This window comes from Plutella xylostella, chromosome Z, assembly GCF_932276165.1.
Source record: "Plutella xylostella chromosome Z, ilPluXylo3.1, whole genome shotgun sequence".
Taxonomy (NCBI): Eukaryota; Metazoa; Arthropoda; class Insecta; order Lepidoptera; family Plutellidae; genus Plutella; species Plutella xylostella.
In genome coordinates, this window is record NC_064012.1 from 6634803 (window position 1) to 6653211 (window position 18409).

General features: G+C 40.2%; 4 protein-coding genes across 4 annotated transcripts in view; 1 reads left to right on the forward strand and 3 right to left on the reverse strand.

Annotated features, from left to right (window-relative positions):
* Nucleotides 1-43: 43 nt before the first annotated feature.
* Nucleotides 44-2224, reverse strand: LOC105398032 (surfeit locus protein 1). The gene is made up of 5 exons (XM_011570089.3): nucleotides 1909-2224; nucleotides 1537-1658; nucleotides 1141-1335; nucleotides 753-926; nucleotides 44-418 (listed from the first exon to the last, which is right to left on the reverse strand). Exons 1-5 carry the CDS (start codon nucleotides 2065-2067, stop codon nucleotides 202-204), a joined length of 867 nt encoding a protein of 288 aa, XP_011568391.3. The 5' UTR covers nucleotides 2068-2224; the 3' UTR covers nucleotides 44-201.
* A 568-nt stretch (nucleotides 2225-2792) lies between these two features.
* On the forward strand, nucleotides 2793-8014 carry LOC105398014 (prostaglandin E synthase 2). Its single transcript, XM_011570066.3, has 5 exons — nucleotides 2793-3192; nucleotides 4350-4559; nucleotides 5360-5562; nucleotides 5937-6149; nucleotides 6860-8014. Exons 1-5 carry the CDS (start codon nucleotides 2917-2919, stop codon nucleotides 7122-7124), a joined length of 1167 nt encoding a protein of 388 aa, XP_011568368.2. The 5' UTR covers nucleotides 2793-2916; the 3' UTR covers nucleotides 7125-8014.
* A 745-nt stretch (nucleotides 8015-8759) lies between these two features.
* On the reverse strand, nucleotides 8760-12629 carry LOC105380153. Its single transcript, XM_048632856.1, has 7 exons — nucleotides 12527-12629; nucleotides 11565-11717; nucleotides 11064-11194; nucleotides 10473-10728; nucleotides 10046-10230; nucleotides 9415-9616; nucleotides 8760-8890 (listed from the first exon to the last, which is right to left on the reverse strand). The coding sequence occupies exons 1-7, from the start codon at nucleotides 12627-12629 to the stop codon at nucleotides 8769-8771; spliced, it is 1152 nt and encodes a 383-aa protein (XP_048488813.1). The 3' UTR covers nucleotides 8760-8768.
* A 3512-nt stretch (nucleotides 12630-16141) lies between these two features.
* The window catches only part of LOC105380142 (dendritic arbor reduction protein 1), a 50411-nt gene continuing 48143 nt past the window's right edge, over nucleotides 16142-18409 (reverse strand). The window contains exons 6-8 of the mRNA XM_048632857.1: nucleotides 18150-18209; nucleotides 17711-17949; nucleotides 16142-17405 (exon numbers count right to left, since the gene is read on the reverse strand). Of these exons, the coding sequence (XP_048488814.1) occupies nucleotides 17759-17949; nucleotides 18150-18209 (251 nt within the window). The 3' untranslated portion in view covers nucleotides 16142-17405; nucleotides 17711-17758. The remainder of the gene's footprint in view (nucleotides 17406-17710; nucleotides 17950-18149; nucleotides 18210-18409) is intronic.

Consider the following 18409-nt stretch of genomic DNA (forward strand, 5'->3'; position numbering starts at 1 on the left):
GAACAATTTTATCTCCGTGTTGTATTTGAATAAAACATTGTCATGATCTCAATAACTCTTTTTATTTAGACAAGTACTTATATATTATTTACAAGAAAATTCTACAAAAAGCTGATAATACCATTAAAATAACACATAATATCTGCAAATCTACTTACACATTTACTTACAACAAACAACTACAACAGTTAGCTTAACTATTCACAGCAAGGGCAGCTTCCTGATGAAGTAGCGATGCCACATGACGGAAGTAAACGCGGACAGAGAGAGCCACGTGACGATGTAGGACATGTGCTCGTTGCGCAGCGTGACCCGGGTCTGGTTGGGCACGGGCCAGCCGGGCGGCGGGTCGGGGATGCCCCGCGCGTCCAGCCACACCGGCTCGCAGCCGATCGTGGCTGCCATCTGATCGAGGTCCCTGAAATAAGAACATGTTATGCTGGTGCTGTTTGGTAAAGTGGTGGTGGTAGAGAGTTGAAAGAAAGAGATGTGTGAATGTTGAAGGTGGATTTTCATTATTTCTTATCAATTAAATTAAAAAAACTGTTGAATATTATCATATTCTGGTCTGGATACATTGATAGGTTTCATAATAGAATCAACTAGTACATAGTAGGCAGATCAAGAAGAGTGGAAATGGCAAACTTAGAGTTGGACACATTTCAGCTCACTGGACTGTCTATTCACCATAACTGTTAAGATAAGGTGTGTATCAGGATATACATCATGTACTTCTCTATATATTATCTTACCTTGTAAACCAAGCTCCTTTCTCAGGATTATTCTTTGGCATGAATGGTGGTCGCTTCTCCGTGAGTCTCACAATGCCTGTCAGCTCCACCTCTCCCTTGATAAAGGAAGCTGAGTGTTGTTCTTTAGCCTTCATCGTCTGCGGTACCCAGCCACGGTTAATTAGTATCACCTGTCTGGAACAATAACAATCAGAAAATGAGTGTATGAATACAGCAAGTATATCCATCCATATTTGTAGGTATTTCCCCAAGAGCCTTAAAACTTAAAAGGAATGTGCTGCAGATATCATGTTTAAAGAAGAAAGACACACAAGAGCACACCAATAAAGTTTAAGTAACAATCAGCAGTTGCCATAGCATAGACATCATGAAAATTAAGTATAATTACCCAGTTTCTTTCAGCTTGAATGGTGTGATGACCAGCCAACCCTGATTCTTCTTAGGGTCGGACATGAGGGACCCTGGGCGGGCAGGGCCTTCTGACTCTATTAGGGCTCTTGGCCCAATTGTAAACTCTTTGTCATGTAAGAATACCCCTCGAACTTTGACAGGCACATACTCCATACCATCAAGATCAGATAAACTGAAAAGAATGTAGGTGGGCATTATATAACAATGTTATTGTACAGTAGAACCTCTTTAGATATCTCAAACTTCAGGAAGAAGCCAAACATATTGAGTTATAGAGTACAGAGTACCTTCTATAATAATCATTAAATAAGCCCCAAAACAGAAAAAACTGAAGGGTGATCATAGTTTACACCTACATACATGATAAACTTACTCATGAGGCAATTCAACGGGAGCTGCATTTGCTTTTGCACTCATAATATCTATCAATTCCAGCTTCCATCTCAGCCTGTACATCTGCCAGCAACCTAGACCAAAAGATGTGACTGGAATAACCTGAAATAAAAAATTACACATAATGACTGTATGAGCTGCAGCTTCAAGTAGATCTCAATTTTTTAAAAATTATTTAGGTAAATGGGTGTCAGCTGGTGTGTTCATTGTTGAATGCCGACCAATGGTTTTATAATTTTGTAAATAATTAACAAAAGCATTAAAAATTAAGCATGTGATGCAAATGGTTAGATTATGTATTGCACAATAACAACAGATGTGATTAAAATGGGAATATGAAAGTCTCACTCACTAAAAGCACCCATTTTATAACTTCCACAGGGGGTTTGTTGCGTTGTGTTCGGGACACAATGTTATACACATTTGAACTGTTTCGGACACGAAGAGCCGAATTATTAGAGCAAAATTTAATTGTGGTTTGTCGAGTAGTGGAACACAATATCCTAAACATTGTGGTTACTGGAAATCGACAGTAAGCAGAAGACAAATCTCGAGAATATCGCTTGTTCAAATGATTCGATTACACTTTGGTTTTGGAAATGAAAAATAACAAGAAATACTGCCCTGTTTTGCGCCTGGTCGTTCTTTTTATTCGGGCTTTTTTTCCACAGCTGGCGGGTCAACAGACTCACCAAACTGTCAATGTCATTATTTTACAATTTGCATTCTGTGTGTACACAGATTATGACTGTTACTTAGAATAATAACGAATTAAGTTGCCGACACACCATCGGACGCGGCTGACGGACGCGGCTGTCAGCCGCGACTGATAAGTGAGCACGGACTTTTGGGACATTTCGTGCCAGATCACTCTCGGACGTCTGAAAGCTGAAGGTCAGTCCAAGGTTACGTCCACGACTTACGACGCCAACACACTATCAGACGCGGCTTACGGACGCGGCTGTTAGCCGCGACTTAAAGGTATCTAGGTAAGGAATGTACATACACTACGCTGTTCAAACTATCGAACGTAAGTCACGGACGTAACCTTGGGCTGATCTTCAGCTTTCAGACGTCCGAGAGCGATCTGGCACGAAATGACCCAAAAGACCGTGCACACTTATCAGTCGCGGCTGACAGCCGAGCCGCGTCCGTCAGCCGCGTCCGATAATTTGTCGGCGCCTTAATTTTCCTGAAAAAGTATGTCTGTGATTAACGTCAAACAAATTTTGACAATTGCTATTCTCAAATTGTCTTTTTTGAGAAAATCAACAAATCGGGAAATCAGGAAAGTAAAAAAGCTAAAATAAAATAGAGCTATTTTCGTTTTGCGCCGATCAAGCACCGAATACCTTGCAAAATGTGGCGTCCGTCTTTTACCTTATTCAGAAAAGTGATCCTAACTTCAACGAAGGAAACCTCCGCCGTTTCACGTGTGTTTTATTCGTCAAGAGGCCGGGCACCAAGGTCAACCGCGAAGCTAACGTTGGTTAGCGCCAGTGTGGGAATCCTCTTGGGGGCTGGATACGGCGGCTACACCCATTATAAGGTCAACTCGAAGAAAACCCAGCTACCCGTCGAGAATGAACAGTACATATTCCTGCCCAAAGCACCAGAGTACAAACCACATTACAGGGTAAGTAAATAAACAAAAGTATAACCCTTTGCCATCCATAAACCTTTCAGCATTCTCCTGTGTATTTTGGGTAAGTATTAAAATAAATGCATTAGTATGGGAAATCATGTTTAGTTTTGTATTGAAGATGCGGTCTTGACTTACAATTTGTCATTACTAATGAAAGACAACAAAACCTTTAAATATATACAAATATAAAATACATTAAGTGTAGACCTCCGAAACCTGCATTGCAGTCATTAATAATAAATACTTGCCACCTGATATACATTACAAAGAAGCTATTGTGTATCTCAGTGATATTACATAAGCATAAAAAGATTACTTTAATATTCATTTCTGGTGTAAGTCGTGACATGCACCTTAGATAATACCTATGTGATAAAGCAAGAAGTAAAGGTGGATATTAAATTGACCCATATCCACTCTGACCTTTATTATCATTCTCTGACTTGATAAACACAAGGATCTTGGTTTTTTGCTGATTTAGTTTGCCATTTCTGATAACGCTCTTACCTATTTTTATAAATAAAAAAGCTTACAATCTTATTATGATTTGAGTTTGAGATTAAATAAATGTCCCCACACTCCATAGATCTACATGAATGTTATCCTTACAATACAACCAAAATATACATATGTAGATACCAATACAAAAAAAAAATCAGTAAATTTATACAGTATAGTCATTGAAAAATAATTGTACAGCCCAACTATAAAGTTGTGAAAATGGAAGTGGATCCTAACTAATTGTTCAAGATCGTATTTAATGGGTCCGTTATATTTACTAAAGCACAAATCCCTTAAAAATCCATAATCAATCAGTATTTTTATTTTTAAAGTGTATGTAAAAGTAAGTAAATAACTGATGATCATAAAAAGTCTTAGTGAAATCGCTCTCTTTGATGTCAGGACTTTATAGTTTGACTGTAGGTACATTTTAGGTAAAACTTGCAATGATACACCATTATGGAAACATTCCATCACTTCACAATTTTTTAAACATTCTTCCCAAGTTCTTAACCTGCTGTAGGGGGAAACTACATATAATTTCAGACACACAAAGGGCTGAGTACTGTGGCGTTAGTAGTAAGAGATCTACATATTACACACATGTATCAATAATAGATCCTCATAATAATCTGTATTGTTAACAGGTGGTCAACGACGCAGACAACAGCAACTTGGAGTTGATTTTCTTCCAATACCGCACATGCCCGTTCTGCTGCAAGGTGCGGGCGTACCTGGACTCGCGCGGGCTGAGCTATGACGTGGTGGAAGTGGACGCCGTGCTGCGCCAGGCCATCAAGTGGTCTGAGTACAAGAAGGTGCCGATACTGCTGGCTAAGGTCGATGGTGGTTATCAGGTAAGAGATTGCTGTGGTGATATGGTTCTCATAGAATTATTAGAAAAGAATATAATATGGTTCGTGATGAGACTACATAGTACTTAATCATCTATTCAATAAGTCATTCCTCCACCCAATTATGGTGACGTTGAAAAAAACGCTTTTGGCGATAGAGCTCCTAAATGTGTGATTCCAACTGTATATTTATGTTATGTTTGATTAATTATTGGATAGTCCCAAATGTCTTATTTATGTGCTCACACATCACTCACGTCTAACCTCTTAGGCTGGCCATACACGGACAGCTTGAGCAGTTTGCCAGTGACCAACATACACGAACTGCTCGAGCAGTCAAATTCAACTGCTTCAAGCTGCCATTGATAACTGCTTGCAGCAGTTGTTATTGTACTTATGCGCGTCACAATCGATGTTGTCGTCCATTGTAACAAATGAAGCGTGCGGACGGGAAGCGTCCCCGACGTGGAATGAAGAGCGCGGGGCCCGGAGGCCGGAGGTAACTACGCGAGACCAGTCGACAGCTCGAGCAGTCAGTGTATGCCTGGCGACTGCTTGACCGCACGATGAAATTTCACCGTGCTGCCGACTGCCCGAAGCAGTCGTAACTGCTCGAGCGGTTCCGTGTATGTGTTTACGTAGAAGACTGTAGTTTGCTGTGCAGTCGCAGCTTCAAGCAGTCTATCCTGACTGCTTCAAGCTGTCCGTGTATGGCCAGCCTTACAATCTGTGTCCTGACAAAACGAAGCAGCATCAACTGGCTCATAACAGTTCTAATCAAACCCATCTCTCAATTCTCCCAGCAACTGATGGACAGCACGGCCATAATCTCGGTGCTCGAGACCCATCTCCGCGACCGCACCGCTCAGATCAAGGAGCTGATCCGGTTCTATCCGGCCACGCGCTACACCGCCGACGACGGCAAGCAGACCACCGAGATCTCCAACAAGTACTTCATCATGCACAACCAGCCCATGAACAATGAGGCTGTGAGGAACGCTGAGATGTGAGTTTATTTACTGTAATTTTACTATTTATTACTTTGATTTTGGGGAGTTGGTTCAGTTGGGGACAAACATAAAGGATAGATTAGAGTTTGTTATGTTTCAATCAGACAAAATCCCATTTGGTCACAATTACATAAAGCAATAAAAACAAAATAAAAAAAATATACTAGGTTGTTCAAAGTTACCAAACTCCCTTACTGATTCAGTAATAGAGCTTTTTACTAGTCCGTCATCTTCTTCCGTTTTGTCAAGGCTATTACCCCGAAAAAAACCTCTATCTGCTGCTGTTTGACATCAATTTGCTATGCAACCTAAATACACATATCTTTCATTATCCGGTTTATTTAATACCATGCTATCCACGTCATTACAGCGAGGAGCGCGAATGGCGCAAGTGGGCGGACTCGGTCCTGGTGCACATGCTGTCGCCCAACGTGTACCGCACCCCGGGCGAGGCCCTGGACACCTTCAAGTGGTTCGAAGAAGCCGGCGGCTGGCGCGACGCCTTCCCGGCCTGGGAGTGCGCGCTGATGGTCTATGTTGGCGCGGCCGCCATGTTCTTTATCGCTAAGCGGCTGAAGACTAGGTTTGTTTGATTTTATTTTGTTTTTTGTGGTTATCGGTATTTGGATGTGTTATGCAATTTGTTTGGGTTATTTTAATTGAATATGCAAAGACTTTTTGAGGTAGCTTTTACAGTCACGCTTATATCCGTTACTGACGATTAATTTAGTCACTATACCTTTTGTCGGGCCAGTGCTGCATCAGTGTGACTGAGGCAGAATGCAGTTTTAGACAAAGGTAACACGATAATTCTAGTATTAGTTCAGTCCATAAGTATGGTCTATATTAGACGATAATCCTCCTATCATTCTGAGCAGACTGTCAAGCCTAATTTCGCCACTGATGTCAGAATTATCGTGTAGCCTTTATTACTACTTGTTATAGATTGATTAATTTCTATAAGATTGAATAAGACAAGCTTGAATTTGCGTATTGCTTCAATATTTTTCTTGAATCATAATTGCGATCGTACTTTGAACTGGCTTCAACTATTTGCGAATTATTTCATCATATTTATCAAATAATTCCTTCGAGGACTTAAGCTCTTGCGAAAAAGTATTATAAGTTTTGGAGGCACACACGTTTAACTATAACACACCCACTCATGCATTAATTGATAAATTCGTAATAACTCTCTGGTCCACCTAGCATGCGAGATACAAACGCGGATAAAATCTGTAGCGAACATGTTCCAAAGCTGCTATTCTTACCAAATGTCAACCAACTCCACAGACACCACCTGAAAGACGACGTGAGGCTGTCCCTGTACGACGCCGCCAACAAGTGGACCCGAGAGCTCAGCAAGAAGGGCACCAAGTTCCACGGCGGAGACCAGCCCAACCTGGCCGATGTCAGCGTGTTCGGGGTGCTCAGCAGCATAGAGGGCTGCCAGGCCTTCAACGACCTCAGGGAGCACACACAGATCGGCCAGTGGTACGATGATATCAAAGAAGTGATACAAAGGCGAAGGGGTCAAGTTATACCGGTTAAGAATTAGACGGATTTTTATTCGTTATTTATTGACCACGCAGTTTATGTTCGACTTTTTAGAGAAAGGGTACTTTTTGTGACACATTAGTATTTTTATGCCAGCAATGCTCAATCGTTTTGCCGTTTTGTAAGTTTAATTGTAATGTAATCACTAAATTAAGGCTTACACCTTGAGATGTAACCTGATGTGCACATAATCACTTTGCAATTCGCAATAATAGTAGAACTGTTCCTTTGAAAATATATACGTAGAATATAGATTAATCTCGCTTCTGATGAACTTATTGGCAAATTAGATAGGTAGTTGAGAATTTTATTGAATTATTTTGTATGTAAATATAAACATTATCTCTTTATTTACAAGTGCTTGTTTAACTTAGAGGATTGCGTCCATAACTTATTTGCTAACGTTGAATTTATTAAGGAGATTATTGTTGTTCGTGATTGTATTAATATTTGTTGGAAAGGAAGGCGTATATTATGTAGACAGCGATTTGAGCATGTGAATAAAGAACACACAAAAGCACATTGTACCTATGATTTTATATGAAAATGATGAAATTAATTAACGGTAATGCTCACCCTTCAGTTGGTAAATACGTAATGTGTGCTTGTCTTATATCACTATTGAAACATATTAGTATCAAACTTTGGGCATTTTATGTACCTCCGAATGGTACTACACAGAATGCTATTATTTACCATGTCATGCTCATATTATTATATAATACAGGATTCATACCGACTATCTCCATCGATTGCTTCTGTTCTCTTAGAACATATTCTTTCTGTTACTAGATTCATAAATACGTTTGTTGTTTAGTTATTACTTATTAATTATGTTGTAGATGTAGATCGTTATTTTACACACTTTGAATAAATAGTTCTTAATGTCTTTATTGGCTTTTCATTTAGTAATTATTATATTTTATAACTAGGTACTTACTTCCTATTTATACTAATAATTATGTCAACACAAATAATTAGTTACATTAGTTTTTGGCTAACTTTCAAATATATTTTTAGGTAACTAATAATTTGAATCTATGATTCGAAAGTCTAGCCAAAAACGTTCAACAAGATAAGTCAACAAATAGAAACATTTGCAATACATAATTATTCGAAATTGGAATATTTCCATCCTAACACATACTGTAAAGCTTATAAAAAACTAAGCCCTGTTTTAGATTTGGAATGATCTGCTTGATGCTCAATCACAATATACAATCGCTCTATTTAATATTTATGACATAGGTGCTATGTAACCAATAAAATGTTAGTACTAGTAGTGGTCCTAACAAAATAGGGTGATAGAGGACATCATTACCAGTAATGAATTATACTAAAGTATGCCCTTTACTTCACTGGTAATGTGGACCTTTAAAACCCTGTTTCGTTAGGACGACGACTTACAGGGCCACCCTCTATAAGAGCTGTGATTCGGGGTTGGTATCTAACAGAGGACATAAGGTAAGGCTGTTTTTAACAGCATGCTGATTACCTACTTCACGCATGCGGGATTGCACGCCATTTTCATATTCCGGGCGTTACAAATTACAATGAATACTTGTATGAATGCGTGCCGGGCAATCCCGCCTGCGTGATCAAGTCCGCATGCTGTTTAAAACAGCCGAAGCTCGTATCAGCATGATTAGCAGGCGACCTGCGTGTAAGCGAGCGAGAAGCCCCGGTTGGCGATGTCGGGCGGCGCGGTGGCGGTGGCGCCCTCGTTGGCGTTGGTCACAACGTACAGGACGAATGGCTTCACGTTGGCTGCAACATACATACAGTAGGTTAAGGTCTGAGGAGACGGCGGCGTGACGTCAACGAGATAATAGCGTGCTGCCGTTTAAAATATTTATACTGCAGAAGGCCTAGCAGGGCGCAAGACGTGGGAAAAGTTTTCCGTCGCACTCGCTCTCGAAGCCGTGCGGTGTGAGTGAGCGCGACGCAAAAGTTTTGTCACGTCTTGGAGTGCGTGTCTTGCGGCCCGTGCTAGGCCTTCTGGAAGCTCCTTGTGGCATCTCGATTGCTGTTCTATGTGTTAAAACACGCAGCGACAGCGTTGCGCTGGCGTCGCGTCATCATCATATTTTATTGGGCATTAAAGTTATAGGGTGATATAGGTAGGTATGAATTACTGCAGTACATCTAGGGTTTATCCTGAAGAATCACATTACTTTCCCTGGATAGAATACGCTAAATAATATGAAAGAACAATGTACTGTAAAGATATCGCTTCCTAGATGGGTTAGGTTCAGTACCACGGAAATACACTGAGTACAACCACTACTCACAAACAACAGGCACGAATCCGATCCCGCAGAAGCGGTCGGTCCCGACGGGCACTTGCGTGGCGGCCACCACGGGGTCAGGAATCACCACGAAGTCTGTGGTGCAGGCCCCGTTGTTGGCGGCCCCGAGCGCCGTGCCCAGCACCGTGGCGTCTGCGCCCTCCACGTCGCCGGTTACCGTGAACGAGTAGGGGTCGCCCGCCGCCTAGGGGAGGTAGAATTATCAGGAGAAAGGTACAGAAGTAGTGATGATAGTAAACTGGATAGAAGTTATTCAAGATTCTATCAGGGTATCTCGACCCTACCATAGGATACTATAGCAACTGCTGAATAGACTTCTCCAAAAGCGTGTTTTTGGAGAAGTCTATTCATGATAAAGATATTGATATTTAGAGATTCCGGAATCGTTTGAAAGTCGCCACTTCTAACTATAGTGACTCCATGATCATGATCACAATATCACATCGAGTCTTCAGTTCCTTTTGTCCATATTGTACCAGATTCCCTTTTTCCATTACTTTCTGGATTTAGCTAGCTTGGCCAGTAACGAAGTTGGGTAGCGCTGTTGTGCGTAGGTTATTAGTAAACACGACGAAACTAAACGGTTACAATAACTGCAGTCACTACGGCATACCTGCGCATACTGTATAGAGCAGTAGCCGGCCTCCATCCGGATGCAGATGCCGTAGTTAAGGTTGACCATCTGTCGGGTGCCGGTGACCAGCGACGTGGACAGCGCCTGGTTGGCCGCCGTTCCGTAGTTGAAGCTCGTGATGGTTCCCGAGGTGCCCGTGTAGTATTGGAGACAGCCGTTTGGAGCTGCCAAGGACGGTTAAGGTGGTTATGGTGCGTGGGAAAGACATTTTGATTGGCATCCTGGAACTTCACAGTGCAGGTGTACTTCCTTAGCTGGCTAGTTCAGTCTGCGTACAAGGAAGGTGGCGCCGAAGACAGAGTGTTGAGGCGCTTCTTCATAGTAGTTTTTGGATCACCATCAAGTCAATTCTTGACAGCGGTAAAAAACATTCTGGGAAACCTAACTATGTTCCTACTAAACTCACCAATGCCTGGACAGTCGCAGCCCAACTGCGTGAGTTTAATATTCCACCGTCTAGAAAACACTGTGGCGGCTGTGGCGGTGATGGTGATGGTGATCGGAGTGTTGCCAGCGAAATCCACGAAGAGCGTCTGTCCGGTGTTGTCTCCGCAGATGACGGGCACCACCGTGTTCCCCCCCGTGATGGTGACCGCGTCCGAGATGCAGTTGCCGTCGCCGTCCGGCTGCGCTAGCACCATGTCTAGGAAGTCTATGCGGAGCTGGAAATACACGTGTTTTGTAGAATTATTGAGTAATATTGGCAGAGTCAGAAGTAAACTCATCGCTGCTCAACCATGAAGGAGGCTACTTCATAAGGAGCCTACCTCTGTGTAGGTGTAAAAGATAATTTTCTTGGAAAAGTATTAAATCGTTACCATCCTTATGTAGGTAGGTAGTTATGTAGAGATCATCTAAGCGGAAAGGTCTCGACTCTCGAATCATACTACTCGTACTATCAGTGTAAAAATGTAATAGAAACCTGCCTGCTTAGCACCGGGACAACAGTAAAGTTGCAAGACCAAAATATCCCTACATATTAAGTTTCAAACCTCACCTGGCACACTTGCGCGTTGCAGCGGTGCACGATGAGCGAGCAAGTGGAGCCGCCGGAATAGGCCGCCGGGTAGCCGGGGCTCGTGAAGTACGTGTTGTTCACGTTCGAGGTAGACCCGCACGTCCGGGACACTGCCGGGGCAAGGGGTTAGAGCACACGGCAAAGGGAGACGAGGCCTTGTTAGCTCGGCGTTTTCTGCCGTGCAAGGTGTAAGTATAGCTGGATCTTGATATGCGGTCTCGCTTGAAGTTGTGAAGAAACTCATTATGTCTAAGAGGATGGTTAGGGATTTTTGATGATGATAATTGATACCTTCATGATCTTTTCAAATTCTAAGTAGTGAAACTTTTAAATCGAGGCATTTAATCCCGGGTGGCTCTGCTGTGATTTCGCAGTAGGTAGCTGTGGCTGGAAAGTACCATGCTGGCTGATAGACTAGATAGTTCTTTCATTTGGTAAAGTCAAATTGTACCAGATTAACAAACTCCATTCCTCACTCACCGATGCAGCACCGGCCCCTCCTGTTGGCGCAGAAGCCGGTGATGGTGCCCCCCAGGTCGTTGCACTCGCGCCGCGCCAGGCAGGTCCCGTTGAGGGTGCTCGCGCTAGAGCACTCGGTGTTCGCGAACCGAACGATGCTCACGAACGGGAACACTGTGAGGAGATGGGTGTTAGGCTGGGTATACTGACCAACGTTACGGACTGTAATGTAAGATTTCCAGCGAGCATGTGACAGCCCGAGTGGAGCACCCAAAGCAAGCAACCAGGGCTCGACGGTTTCCCCGTAACACTACGTACCTACTGACTGCACGAATGGTCGCTGTGCATTTACAATCACACCTCGTAACGTTAACCTTTAGGGTGCGGTATTAAAACACGGCTAAAGGGGGAAAATATAGTGCAACAAATTAAATGTTGTGACATCCTTGATTTGGTCATTTATACTGCTAAAAATTACTTAGGTATGGTCACCCGTCCCTGCACAAAATCCAGACCTAGCAGCCTAGCTTGAGTTTGCAGCACTTTTGAAACAAAGAAGGATTTTGATTATACGAGTATAAATAAGTATTTGTAAAAATAATGTGAATAAATTGAGGAAGAAATTCATGTCTTAATTTTTTTTATTATTTTAGATACGAAACCTAGTTAGTTATTCGATGATGAATTAATGTATGCCACATACTTACTTGGAGTTGCTAAAATAAAACTACCTAAGTTGTATAAACATTTTCACGCATCAGCTAGCATTTAATAGATCGCTAAAGATGATGAATGAGAGAGATCACACACGAAAACAGACAGCAAACAAAAACATATTATTCTTAGTACATGTTATTTTCAGCAGACGTAAAATTACCAATTATTTTGATCAGATCACGCATCAGCAGATATCGAGAGAATACGAACTTGGTTTGTACAAGTATTATACAAACGCATAAAGACATCGCCAATAAAATACTCACAAATCCTGCCCTGTCTCTCTGAATCCTGGCCATCTTCTAGATCCTCGATGTCATTATGGTGACCCTCGAGTAAGGCCACCCCCGCCGCCACCGCCACAGTCATCGCCAAGAGATACCAGCAACCAATATGTGTCATCTTGAACCGCAGTCAAAATGACTTCACTGACCACTAAACCGAGAAAAAGGTTAACAAATGACGACTACAGTTGACAACTTCTATATATAAAGTGGGTAACGGTTGTCTGTTTGTCTAAATAGTTAAAGCTAAGACCGTTGGTCGTTTAGCGGCTCTCGCGACCTCTGCTTAAATAGGTGATAGTTTACACAAATATGAATTTTCAGACATATTTGGTAAAGGTAAGTAGCAATAATGACGTGTTTACCAAACCAAGTGTGGACGGGCTATCCAATCCAATGTTATTTACAATTGGTTTTACCTTAAGGTTACACAAATATAACTAACTACTGTATGAGATTTGGTTTCTCTCATTCTCTTCTTCCCTATCTTAGTTTTCTAGAGGTGTTAGGTTGGAAACGGAATTCTACATCTGACCTATGTACAATGTAGGTACCTATACTGATACAGAATTAGGTATGAAGGTCTGTCTTACCTGTCTAAACCACCAAGTCGAGGGCCGAGGCCTTTGATTTGGATATTTTTCTTCTTAGCACATTCGGTGAGTATCAATAGAGCTGGACTTGTCTGTCTCTGAGATATAAGTTTTCAGCACTTGCTGAATGCCTATGCCCACGGTTCTGGTTACATTTGATAAGTTGCTCGAGAAGGCTCTATTTATGAACCCGGTAGATTGGTAGAGATAGTCATGTGAAGTGAGAATTTCATATCACATCAATAAAAAAAAATCTCTTACGATGAAAATAAAAATGGGCAAGCAAACAGGAGTCTTAAAAAGGGCCAAGGCTCAGTCGGGTGGTGATTCGAAACGATTACGACTCTCCAGGGCAACGATATTTCTTATCGAATGCGTGAAGTGTTTCTTACATGCTGAAGCTGATGTCTGAGTCATCACGAGCCATCACGCCCCCACTGCTAGGGCACGGGTGTTCTTCCGATGGCAATGGTATATCGAGGTATTAGGGTGTACATTATGGTACTTAAAGGTACTTATATAGAAAGGAAATATAATTTTGAGCGTGATTGGTATGTTATTTATTTTTTATATAATTTACAATAAAGTGGGTAATTTAACATTAAAATATAGAGAGGCAATTTTACAGCTATAAACACTAGGTACTTGTTCATGAAATTGTAATCTTAAAAGTAATACCTATGCTTAACAATAGATAGCACAAAGTTACTAGTGACTATGTAAAGATGGCAATCATGACATGATATTATAATGGAATAAAGTAATACACTTTTTGTAAACTTTAGCCTAAGTACTATATTCACTTCATAAAATATGATATTATGATGATGGTTTATTTTCTGTAAGATAGGTACCAAAATTCTTCAATAATAATATAAATATCGTAACAATATGGATATCTAAACACCCAATGTACAGTTAACAAATCATATTGCTTACCACCCCGAGTATAACAGTTGATTCCAAGAGTTGCAGGACATTGATAGGACAACTTCTGTGATTAATCTTTGAAACGCCAGCGCGAGCGCCGTGGGCAGAAGCGCGGATCCTTCCTGAATTTAGAAGCATTAGGTATATAATCTTCTATGGCCATTACTGAAGTCCCCGAATAGTGTGTCTCATTATGATTACCCATCATAGGTAGGTACAAGCGAATATTATTCTTCAGCCTATCTACATTAATAGTTTCACCTGTGACTGCGAGCATCAAACTCGGGGGGTGGTAACTGATATGAATAGTTGATTTTAGATATAGGTACATTTTATTAAGTTAATAATAGGTATAAAATATTGGTAATGAGATACGGTATTGAAATCGGCCATAAGAACTTATAACCGACTTTTATGTACTTACGAGAAATAGGTTGTAAACAACATTTTCACAACGGTAAAGGTTCTGAATCTTTCACAGACCGTAAAAGCAGGTGACTGCAGGGCATGGGCCTCTTCTTTAATGGAGAGGTTTTGACAATTATCTCCAGACTGGCTAGGCGTTTTGGAGATAAATATAGATACTATATCAATATAAATACAAAATAATCCTTACCAACCGCGCCGCTAGACTAGTTAAAATATTGTTTTAGCATTCATTAGCACACGCCCTTAATTATCATAATTTATTTTGAAATAAAAACAAAGATTTTCATTCGCCATACTTGCATTAAATTAAAATTGTAAATTACACCAAAATTAATTATATTTAACTGCGGTGCGGCGGCAGTTTCATTGAATTTATAAAGTATTAAATACAGTTGTTACGTATACATGGTAAGAATATAAGACCATCTTATTCATTTATAATAAGAATATAAATATGTACTTAAAAATCAAAAAGACACGCTGAAAAGTAGAAACTGGGAATCGCAATGGTGGTTCATAGGGTATTTTCAATGGTTAGAAAAAACTTGCGTCTCTTTTTAGATTTACTGTGCGCACTTAATACTTATGGTAGATTATTTAAATAAGAAATATGGCATAGACGCATTTATGTTAAAGATATGTGATTTATAATTTAATTTATAATTAAATAAGGCACACGATAAAAAGCTTAATCTAAATTGTAAGTAAGTACATACATTTGAAGTTTATAAAAAAGGAGAATGCTCATTAACAAAATATTTACGATTATTTCTGTTGAGTTTATCATAGTTATTACTATCCAAAAGATTGTAGGTACACAGTGATATACGAAGAATATCACATATTATTTAAAAAAAATATAAAATTCACAAACATTTAAAACATAACATATTACGTAGGTAGAAGGTTTTCGTTATGGCAACATAAAGTCCATTGTTAAGATATGATGTACCTACTAGCATTTAATTTACACGGAAATTTATAAATAGGTTAGATTTTTTTTTTTAAGTTGGACCCTTTATACAGTTTCAGAGATTTGGTAAATATTTGAAATGAGAATTTTCCTTTCTTAGTATTAAATCGAGACTAGAATGCTGGCTGTGGCATAATTGTTTTAAAAACATAAAATATGGTTTTTATAAAAATATGTGGCTCTATACCAATAAAAATATATCAGGTAGTCAAGTACGAGCCATAGGGGCCTCGTAACATTTAAATTAATAACTAGGTAGGCGCTAAATGATATTTTTCTATAAATCGCTATATAGATTGTAAGGATAACTATAATATCTTGGATATTCCTTGCTCTCTTATCATTATCATATAAATAAAATTATATAATATCTACAGAATACTAAGATCTTCGTGGCGACGGGTGACACGGTGAGCAAATACTGATTCATGTATTCGAAAAGTAAAAGTATAATTAAAACTTATTTATATATGTATACAGGGTGTTGCAAAAAGGGTATACTAAGCCGAAACCAGCATGTGCAGCATTTTATATCTAAGCCCGAAACGGAAATCAGTATTTCAAAATTCGTGAAAAAAAAAAATTTAGCATAGAAACTTAGTTGGTCACGTGACTTTTTTACCATGGAATTATTTTTTTCACGAATTTTGAAATTCTGATTTCAGATTCGGGCTTAGATATAACATGCTGGTTTCGGCTTAGTATACCGTTTTTGCGCCTGTATATTAAAAAAAACACAGATATACGACGCTACATATGCACTGAATCCTTTTCGGTGTGAGGAGAGGAGTTCTTTCCTTACAATGTCTAAATTCATGTCACTTGGAAACTTTCAATTATGCAACTCTAATGGTACGAGTAGTAAATTGTGCATGACTGAAAACGTTTCTTTAATTATACATACCTACATAGTTAGTTACTATGTATTGTAACGGAAGAACTGCAAATTGCATAGTAAGTAATTACTTAAGTTAAGTAACGCAATTGCATTGCTATCACCCGTCCACTAAGCGGATTTTAATCTTACACAAGATTTAAATTGGACTTATGTCCGTAAATATGGCGACGCCATGGTAATCATTTAATAAAATATAAAAGTAGGTAGGTACCTAGGTAAAGCGATCTCCTTGGTAAGGCTGATATAAGTGATGCGATTTTTACAATACTTATCTTATTTATATTACAATAAATAATTTAAATTATGGCTAACTGATATTTTTGAACCTCACTCGAGAATTAATTAAATTCAACGGATTATCGGATTGATTCGTTAATTATCTGCATTTTTATATGGTAGTTGAAGATTCAAGAAGTCTATCATTTATTTTAAGTTTTATGTAAGTACCTAAGTATATGAAAATAACTCCTCGAGTTGTCGAAGCTCTCACCAGAAACTTATTAAGCTACTTCACAGCAAAAGTCTTCATCATAAAATCCGAAAAAAGTTTCTATTTACTTAATATTTATCCTCTCAATGTTCATAAAATATAGTCGACTAAATTCAATATAAATTTACGGCTAAGGCCACGGCATTATGGTGAAGGCACTAAAGTATAGACGACTAGTCTCAGGCTATAAAATAAGGCAGTACACAAGTCTATTACTATTATACGAGTGGGCAATATAAGGCACAACAGATGCTGCTTCTATCTAACTTACGGGGAGATACGATGTGATGATGATTGCTTAGAGGAGGTGCTATTTTTGTAATAAGTAATGTCTAAAAAGGCACAACATTATAAATTACGAAGGCATTTTAATTCACAGTGAGGGCGGGGGAGGGTGAAGGCACGTTCGGGTCACATTGCCCAGTGCTTGGGCAATTTGGGGCATTCTTCTCGGAGTGGCGGTCACAGCATCACAGCACGCTGTACAGGGTGTCCATCAGGTTAGCATCCAGGTCGCACTCCAGAAAAATGCTTTCATTGCATTCCTCCTGTAAGATAGTAAATCTCAAGTTTATAACTATCGAAGTGTTCCAAATTGGATAGAAAGAAATGTCCCCCAAATTAATTTGGAGTTAAATTCCTTGAAAGAAATCAACAGAACAATAATAAATTAGATAAGTAAATAATAATAAAATATAATAATATCTTTGATGATTCTGTCTGTTGATCCAAACGAAAGGTTTAATGTCTCCTTTAATAAATAAAGTACTTTATGTATGGCACGGTATGAAAGTCATGTTGTTGCTACGTAAATACTGTCCGCCTGTCTCCATTTCACCCGCTGCTCCAATACCTGAGCTGAGTCCTGCGCGGGCGGCTGGTCGCCGCCCCGTCTCGCGTGTCATTTGCTGGTCTTCGGGAGGTGCCGCTTCATGTGCAGCGCCAGGTGGTCGCTCCTGGCGAAGGAACGCTCGCAGACCGCGCACTTGAACGGCTTGGCGCCGGTGTGCTTGCGGTAGTGCCGCGTCAGCTCGTCGGACCGCGCGAACCGCCACTCGCACTCCGGCCACTGGCACGTGTATGGCTTCTCCCCTGTTGGTTAGTCGCCTGGGTTAGTGGTAGTAGGCAAACTGGTATGCGAGTCAACAGTGTGATAAGATTGGAAGGGAATTCGCATTGCTACAAGTTGGAGCGTTCGCAAAGGCAAGTTGACAACTAACTTAGTTTAATGGTAACTTGGGTTTTATGATTAATGCTATATAGGTTAGGAAGTACAGTAAGAAAATTACTACCTGTGTGTATCCTCTGATGAGCCTTCAGGTGGGAACTTTTTGTATAAACTTTCGAACAACCTGAAAACAATAAAGGTGGACATTAATTCGGTGATAAGCAGTCATAGGTTCTAGATATTTATCTTAGCGTGTCATGTCGGTGACTAGCACTGAAGCTGAACCGGGGTAGGTCCCCGTGGTGTAAGGATAAGCCAGTGTATCTGTAGGTACGAGTATATAGCGCCAGTGACAGACTGCTCCCTGTACACTGCTATTACGTC

What these genes read in the sequence shown, in the direction of transcription:
- LOC105398014 (XM_011570066.3), top strand. Translation starts at nt 2,917, where the DNA reads ATGTGGCGTCCGTCTTTTACCTTATTCAGAAAAGTGATCCTAACTTCA. An exon ending in AGTACAAACCACATTACAGG is followed by an intron (nt 3,193 to 4,349) that starts GTAAGTAAATAA and finishes TATTGTTAACAG; the next exon opens with GTGGTCAACGACGCAGACAA. An exon ending in AGGTCGATGGTGGTTATCAG is followed by an intron (nt 4,560 to 5,359) that starts GTAAGAGATTGC and finishes CAATTCTCCCAG; the next exon opens with CAACTGATGGACAGCACGGC.
- LOC105398032 (XM_011570089.3), bottom strand. Translation starts at nt 2,067, where the DNA reads ATGTTTAGGATATTGTGTTCCACTACTCGACAAACCACAATTAAATTT. An exon ending in CCCGTTGAATTGCCTCATGA is followed by an intron (nt 1,336 to 1,536) that starts GTAAGTTTATCA and finishes CATTCTTTTCAG; the next exon opens with TTTATCTGATCTTGATGGTA. An exon ending in AAAGGAGCTTGGTTTACAAG is followed by an intron (nt 419 to 752) that starts GTAAGATAATAT and finishes TTCTTATTTCAG; the next exon opens with GGACCTCGATCAGATGGCAG.
- LOC105380153 (XM_048632856.1), bottom strand. Translation starts at nt 12,629, where the DNA reads ATGACTGTGGCGGTGGCGGCGGGGGTGGCCTTACTCGAGGGTCACCAT. An exon ending in GCAACGCGCAAGTGTGCCAG is followed by an intron (nt 10,729 to 11,063) that starts GTGAGGTTTGAA and finishes GTGTATTTCCAG; the next exon opens with CTCCGCATAGACTTCCTAGA. An exon ending in CGGATTCGTGCCTGTTGTTT is followed by an intron (nt 8,891 to 9,414) that starts GTGAGTAGTGGT and finishes TGTATGTTGCAG; the next exon opens with CCAACGTGAAGCCATTCGTC.